This window comes from Ipomoea nil, unplaced genomic scaffold (assembly GCF_001879475.1).
Source record: "Ipomoea nil cultivar Tokyo-kokei standard unplaced genomic scaffold, Asagao_1.1 scaffold2826, whole genome shotgun sequence".
Classification (NCBI taxonomy): Eukaryota; Viridiplantae; Streptophyta; class Magnoliopsida; order Solanales; family Convolvulaceae; genus Ipomoea; species Ipomoea nil.
Genome location: NW_017619254.1, coordinates 1,961,211 through 1,969,544, shown reverse-complemented (window position 1 = coordinate 1,969,544; position 8,334 = coordinate 1,961,211). Strand labels below are relative to the sequence as shown.

Here is an 8,334-nt window from a genome sequence, read left to right as displayed (position 1 = left end):
GAACCCAAGCTCCACTGTATTTATTGATGATTTGTACATGTACATGATAATATAGAATTTGCAAATTAACTATCAAATTTGTATTGTATTGGCAAGAGAGAAAGGATGTAACATGAAGTGATAGAGAAAACATTGGTCGTGGGTGAGAGAATATTGTGAAATATGTGGTAAAATAAGTCAAAATTAACTAATAAACTAATTATGTTACCAAACAGGACCATTATATGTATAATCTAAACACAATTGAAAAGTATTCAAATCGACCATATATCTTCATAACTATTATGACATTTTCAGTATTAAAAACAAAGCAATTACTTTAATGTGAAAGTGAAAAGAAAAAATGAGAGGTACACGATTGCCAAGACAATGCAAAGAGCAGTAGAATTATTGCTTTCATCAAACACATGGTGGTTCATGAATAGGTAGTGGTAGTCTATATATGTATCCATATTGGAATATGTAACCAAGTGAAAAAAGCTGAATTAGAATTTGGCCGTGCAGATTGATAGGTAATATAGAACAAAAGTAATGCACAGATAATGAAACGTAAAAAAGGGCATGAAGATAAAAACACATCCTTTTCTTCTTTTTTCATTCTTGTCTTTTTCTTTTTGTTATTTTTCATTTCTTACGTATACACATTTTCCCCCATCACCTCCTTTATCAGTTTTAATCATCTTTTTCCTCTTAGCTTTCATCTTCTTTTTGTTCCGAAAGTGTTGAGCATGTGACCATGCTTGAGTAGATGGGATAATTATATTTAATTTCTACAAAATTCCATTAATAATAATTATATATAATAGTAGTACTAGAAAATTTCAAGCCTAAGATCAACCCCAATACTTAAGTTTTTTTTTTTTTTTTGGTTAGGTTTTGTCTTGCAAAGTGGGAGAGAGGGGAAGAAAGAAAAGAAAAAGAGAAAAGAAAACCCAACAAGAGAAAATATATAATAAAAAAAAGTTGAAGAGACTTTAAACGCGCGCGCTTAGTGGGTGCTGCTGTTTGGAGCACCAACGTTACGCTTCTTTCCTTTATTTGCGTGGACCCACAAAAAAACTCACACTTGTGAGCCGGGGGCAAACTATTCTCTTCTATCTCTGCAACATACGAAAATGCCTAACAAAAATCCAAGACAAATTATAGTTGGAGCTGGTCTAATGCACTCTTATTCGAGATCAAGGGCGAAAAGTAAGGGGAAAAGGAAAACAAATAAAAAGTTATGCTTTTCACATCAATAGTTGTGACGAGTGAATGTCTTGTTCACGTCTTGAAGTTTTATTGGTTTGCGTGTTCAAATCAAGTAAATAATTTGGACGTTGTTTAATTATCGAGTTGGTTATAGTAGCATTTTATTTTGAAAAAGACATATGCAACATTGATTTTTTTTTAGACAGAATATACGTTTCATTGTTGAGTTAAATTGGATTTTGAATATGATTGATGGACTAAAAATCGTACCACAATTCAACCAATGGGTCCGATATGCTACACATAGAATGGGTGAAATTAAAGGAGTATATATTCGGTAAAACAATATAATATATCCTTGATTATATTGATTTAAAGGCGAGAGAGAGAGAGAGCACAAGACTGGTGGTGAGTGAACTAATTGAATGCAACTATTATATATCTATACCGGCCTAACGTTAGCCGCTATCAAAGGAGACTAAGATGTCGTGTTCTCCTGTTGTTAGGACTTAGGACCAGATGAGAGAGAGAGAGCGTAGCCATAGAATACCTCGGGAACGAAGCTATGAGTATTCCATGTTTCCACCTTTTCCCCTTTGTTGCTTTCTGTGTTTTGTGCCTACTTCTCTTTCTTTACCTCTCTTTTCTCTACCTTTTTCTTTTCCTTTTTTTTTTTTTTTTTTTTTCTCACTTTCTTTTCTTCTCTGCTCTGAAAGTCTCAGTGGGTACCTGATTCTCTTTTCACCAGCTCCCCAGTCAGAGACTACAATGATATCAAAATCATTTCTTCTACATACCTCTTTTCTTCCCTTTTTTAAAATAATATTTCTTCCCCCCTTCAATTCATTACTGCCCAGAAGGCCTTCCCAGAGTGAACTCAAGATTAGGCTTGTTTGATCTTGTCTCCATTGTAGTTGTAATGTTTGATGAGTTCATCTCTGCAGACATTCTTTCATAACCAAACAACCTTGGATCCTTGTCTTTCTGTCATATACATATATATGTACAATCATAAGTATATGGCAGTACACATAAAAGAAGTGTGTATGATAAAAGAGATTCCTAAGGACAATTTGACTATATAGGAATAATATTTACAGATCAGAGAATTTACATCATATTGTACAAGCTAGATGCAGCCTCTTTTTTGTTTTTTTAGTGACCAGAAAACCCGCAGCCACTATTCGAAGGTGTATAATGGGTAAATCATACCCTGTAAACTCAGCCAGCTGACCAGATAAACCAGTTTGACCAACTTGACTGGGGTTAACTAGCATGACCAACTTGGCTGGAATTACCCGCTATATGTAGCTTCTTACTTTATGATATATACAGTGCATATAAGTTGTGTGTGTGTTGCAGAAACGGTTTAAGTTTAAACAAAATGGAGACGACAGAAGAGTATGGAATGGTGATGATAGCATAATTAATTAGTTAATGATGAAGATTAATAAAGCGACCTTAAATTAGCTTTAATTTGACCCCAAAAGCAGACCAGACATGCACCAGAAAATGACATGTTTTTAAGATTGTAATCCCTTTGCTTTAAATAATTCTGTACCCTTCAAACTTGAAAAATGAGGCGATGATGCCTCCTAGCTAGCCCAGCTTTACAAAAGCTTGTCTTTTTCTCACCCCTTCAGAATCTACTTTACACTGTGATACATGAAGGATATAAGTATCATTTTTTTAATTATACCCCCATGCATGGAGAGAGAGAGAGAGAGAGCCCTTTATACCCCCTATCATATCTTTTCCATCCTTTTTGTCATCAACACTGTTCTTTAACTTTCCTCATTTACCAAATATAGACCCAACTTCCAACCCTCATAATAATAGTAATTATTATTAATTTTAAGGGTTTTGCCTGACTTTTACTGTTGCAAATCGTGATTTTTCTTGTAGTGACAGAACACAGGGAAATGAAATGCGACAAAGAATGGGGCAAATAGTTAATATAGTATACCTCAGTAGGAAATGGTGTGCTCCCTCTACAGTCACTTGGGTTGCCATGCAACCAACTTTCCCTGCTGTGCACAATAAAAGAATATTTCCTATCAGTGGAAGCCATGCATGCAGTTGAGAAAGGGGGAAGGGAGAAAAAGGAATGGAAAGCAAACTGAGAAAAAGAAAGACATCTCTTTTTACTGTGTTGTATACATATATACTTGTACTTGTATCTTCAATGGCTCATAAATATATATATTCTTTTTTTTTTTTTTTCCTTTGGTGATAGAACTAAAGGTGGGTGGGGGGGTAGTGAACCCACCTACCCATGTGATGACCCATTAACCAGATGAACATACAAAGACTGCATTCAAGGAAGTTCAAAACAGTGAAGATCAGATAGCCATGGAATATTTTTAATGGCTTTTCCTTTATATATCTACCACCAATTTTCAACATATGGGGACCCTAATTAATCATACTGTGTTAGATTAGGGTTTTGCTTTGATTCTTGTTTTTGTTCTTTTAACTTGTGGGCCCCATCTCAATTAGCCCTGATTTAAGCCAGCAATATCCATAGGAAATAGATATGCAGCATGCCAAACTCCCCAATTCAGGTAAATTTTGTCTATTGGGAATATATATAACAAGTTCTGTAGTACAGTCCAACTTAATTTTAACTGTCAATACTTTAATAAATACTATTCCCATTTTTATCTAAAACTTATAAGGGGAATTTATCAGCACTGGTATCTATGATATCGATCGGATGCAATCATGCAGAAATCGACCTAAATAATATACATGATTGTATCTGATACAAAAAAAAAAAAAGTATTGGGGCCGAGTGGGGCTTAGAAGTCACCCAAACAAATTATATTTGTGTAAATTAATGGGGCCAATTATATTGTAGTCTTGGTAATTGGAAAATCTTTTTCAGTTGTTGATTTAAAAAAAAATAAATAAATTGAAACAGCCACAGGTTCTGGACAAACAGAATATAGCAATGATATGATTACTTCCCCATATATATTCCTTTTGTGATCTATCTTATATGTAGTAGCTTAGCATAAGCTCTGAGAAAGAATCGAATCACCTTTTTCTGCTTACGATTCTAATTCTATTTTCCAGTCTTTCCCCTTTTACATACACATGTAATAGGTATTATTCATACCAAATATATATATATATATATATATATATATATATATATAGAAAAAATATGTTCTTTGATTTACGAGAAAGTCTGCAACTATTACCAAAAAGTGAAAAAAAATATTCAATTACGACACTAGTGACATGTTATGTTACCTCGAAGAAAAGTTGCACCAAAGGCCATGGTAATCTTTGTCTTGGTTATGCATATTTTGTGTTCCTTTCTGAACAGATAACTCCGACTTTCTTGAGGTTTGGACATCCTCGGAAGTGTCTCCGGAAGACCCGTTGTCAAATATCTCCGATTGGCCTATATGTGCAACGTCATAACACCCCAAATTTTAAAAATAAATAAGAAAAAAGAGAAAGAAATTAAATTGCAGTAAGTAAATGCCAAATATTAAGACACCATTAACGTCATAGACCCCAACCTGAAGAAGCTGCGACTGCTGCCTTATCAGTAGTCTTCACAGTCCGATACATCTGCTCACATATAGAGAAAAATACATTTAAAAAAAATTAAAAATTTTATACATTTAGGAGCTCAAAAATAGTACACAATACATTTATATATATATGATATATCAGGTACTATCAATACCAATGGATCAACGGGCATAAAAATCCCACACCTTATCTTATAATAAAATATAACATATATATATGTATGGTCACATTTAAAGCCCTAGCTACTTATCTTAAAGGCTAGTACTGTATAGGGTTCCTAGTACTAGATGTGGACCTGGGAGCTTGATATGTGTAATGCGAAGACAAGCAGTGAAACGATGAAAAACTTTTTGCATGTGCCCTATGTATGTATAATAATAATCTACATACATACATGCATGTCTCTATATATAATGTATGTATGCGTGCATGTGGACATACATGGTAACATGAATGTATATTAGTTGTTTTAAGGTGAAGATCGAGCGAGCGAAACCCGAAGTCACTATCGAAAGTTTAACCATTTAGTTTTTATAAAATCATATAGTTTTGTACTTGCATAATCATTCTCATCCACACACACTAATTGCATTCATGTTTTCCAGAAACAATAATTATAGTAAGAAGATTGAAGGTGGTGGAGACAGTGTCTATGATTATTGTTCTCAACTGTCTTTGTCTTACTTGTTTCTGATTGCACCCTTATTATTGATAAATCATCACTCTCTCTCTCTCTCTTTATACGTGTGTATATATATACACATATATGTATAGAGAGAGAGAGAATCAAGCTGTAGAGCAATTTGCTCACTGCTACTAGTGTACTACTGCTACTATCCCTACATGGACGGATGGTTCATTCTTCAAAGCAATAAAAAGCTGGTTTAATTAATTAATACTCCTGCAAACCATCAGATCTATAACAAAAGGATGGCTTAGGTTTCACACTTCTCTCACTTTCTGTCTCCCTTTGTTTGAATGAAAATTAACCAAAAATGTTAAGTAGGTCTGTCACAAAATTGCTTCTGCAACATGTAATTAATAACATTTGTTTGACTTTTTTAAAAGTTAATTCATATACCACTAGGTTAACCTAGAGTAAAAAGAATAAATACCCTCAGTTCTTTGAGTATCTAGTTGTCATATTTACCTAAAAACAGATGGTGATAAAGTAGGAGACATTAACCATTTAACCACAATCTCGAATCGTGCAATGGTTGAACTCGACTGACGCCCAATACTGTACACATTATGACGTAATAACTATGGTTTCCATTGTCACTAAAAAGAAAAAGGAAATAATAAAAATGTCTAACTATTATATATAGAATTAATGTTTTTTTTTAAAAAAAAAAATTGGAATACCTTAATTTTCCTGTAATATAAATGTACCTAATACTTTCTTCTTCTCCTACATGTAGGGTGTACTGGCTAGCAGACACAGAGTCCGAGAGCTGTAACACTTTAACTTATTTGAAAAGTTATTTATGTTAAGGATTTTTCTAAAATACAATCAACAAATAATTTTGAAGATAATCTGGTACGGTGTAGTACAGTAATATTTTATTTTCTTTAATGGAAGAAATAATGAAATAACCTAAAAACTGATTCGGAGTGGTAAATGGAAAGAAGCTAAGGGAAAACGCCATTTTAGGCTTTTCACCTGTAAATGAGATTTCACATGCGCCAAGGTGAGATCTTTGACATCCATGAGCTCAAGAACCGACTTGGGTGTTGCTCCTAGGTGAAAAACAAAGATACCCATTTCAGAAAATCGAAGTAAGATTCATTATTTTTTCCGAAACTGTTTTTTAAAATTGGAAAATCTTGAAACTCAAAGAGGAGGAGGAGGAGAAGCTTATATATAAAATATATACTTTCGTGACCGCCGAGGAGCTCGACGGCGTTAACGAAGCGGGCGTGGAGAGTGGTAGTCCACCGCATCCGCGGCGCTCTCATGCTGCGCCTCGCCGGAAACCTGGCCGCCGGCAGAAACCTCGACCGCATTAGAGCTTGATGATGACGGTGATGGTGGTGGGACTGGGAAGAAGAAGAAGACGGAGAAGACGGTGGGTTTTGACAGTACACCGGGATCCCTCTAATGGGCCTCAAGAACCCAAGCTCCGAGCCCAGCCCAACTTGCTGCTGGTGAAACTGGAACTGGGCGAAATTGTTGCCGCCGTTAATATTTCCGTTATGTTCAGAAGATCGATTAGTATTAGACCATGGATTCGATAGCGAAAGCTCGAAAGAAGAAGAAGAAGAAGAAGCTGCGTTTATAGCAGACTCAGTTTTGGCCATTGAGTTTCTGGTCTCCAGCGCTCTCTTCCAGAAGCTCAAGTCCATCACGTCACCATGATGATGATGTTCTTGAGCTTTAGAAGTCGTCCATGGCGAAGACGAGGGTTTAGCGTTTGGTGGGCTGATACGCAGAGACAAGTCTGGTTGTGCTGGAAATAACTCCATCTATCCTTCAATTCTTCACAATATATCTCTCTCTATATATATATATATAACTACAACTCTTCCCCCTCTCTCTAGGTTTTCTTCTTCTTGTTGATATTAAACTGCAGAAGAAGGTGATAGAAATTGGGGTTTTTCTTACACAGAGAGGGAGAGATGATCAAATGAAAGGAGGTGTGGAGATTTGTGATTGAGAGAGAGAGAGAGAGAGAGAGAGAGAGGTGACAATGTATATGAAGTGAATGGTTGTTTCTTTTGTGTGAAGTATATTTGAGAAAATGACAGTTAATTGATGGGTAAGGGGGTTAGAGGATTGTGGGAGACATTCTATGGCCACACTCGACTATATATAATAAGGAGCATCATATCGAATAAATTCAATAATCCTTAATCTATACATACACACATACACACATACACACATATATATTTATAGTTGCGTGTGACTCCGAGTAATTGTTAAAAACTTAAAATTATATACTCTATTTGTCTCATTTCATAGTAATAATTCGTACAATAAAATTTGACCAAAACTATTATAATACCTGCTTTTATCAAGTACATAAAACTAAATATAACATTCCAAGTTTGACTAAAACTATTATGGTACATTTTTTTTAATAGTAACCATTATGTGAAACCGTATATGACATATAACATTGACCAAAACTATTATAATACTTGCATCAATGGTACCCGATACATGAAACTAAATTATATAACATTCAAAATTTGACTAAAATTATTATGATAATTTAATTTTGTTAATAGTACCATTGCGTGAAACCAGATATAACATATAATATTTGACAAAAATTATTATAATACTTATGTCAATACTACCTAGCACGTAAAACCAAATATAATATACAAAGTCAATTCGTAACAAAACTAGTATATATGATAGATACTACAGTCATAGTACCCACTATGTAAAATCAGATATGTATTACAAGCATACATATTACTATTGACACTAGAGCCGTCAAAATATGCTTACCTTGTCTCGCTAGGTCAAAAGAGCGGGACAAACTTTGAATTTTAAAATCCATATATTGATTGGTTATTTAGTCCACTCCGTCAAAATGGCGGGCTTGGCATGTTGGCGAAGGCCCGCCAAGCCCGCCTAGT

General features: G+C 34.7%; 1 protein-coding gene across 3 annotated transcripts; it reads right to left on the bottom strand.

Moving 5' to 3' along the window:
- Positions 1-1,466: 1,466 nt before the first annotated feature.
- LOC109159081 (probable transcription factor KAN2) lies at positions 1,467-7,527 on the bottom strand. Of its 3 annotated transcripts, XM_019307090.1 has the most exons (7): positions 7,272-7,527; positions 6,618-7,240; positions 6,404-6,480; positions 4,725-4,776; positions 4,450-4,603; positions 3,158-3,221; positions 1,467-2,175 (listed from the first exon to the last, which is right to left on the bottom strand). In XM_019307090.1, the coding sequence occupies exons 2-7, from the start codon at positions 7,204-7,206 to the stop codon at positions 2,038-2,040; spliced, it is 1,074 nt and encodes a 357-aa protein (XP_019162635.1). In that variant the 5' UTR covers positions 7,207-7,240; positions 7,272-7,527; the 3' UTR covers positions 1,467-2,037. The 3 variants fall into 3 exon arrangements, with proteins under 3 accessions (XP_019162635.1, XP_019162634.1, XP_019162636.1); XM_019307089.1 differs by having other exon boundaries at positions 6,618-7,527; XM_019307091.1 differs by having other exon boundaries at positions 3,158-3,218; positions 6,618-7,526.
- Positions 7,528-8,334: the final 807 nt, after the last annotated feature.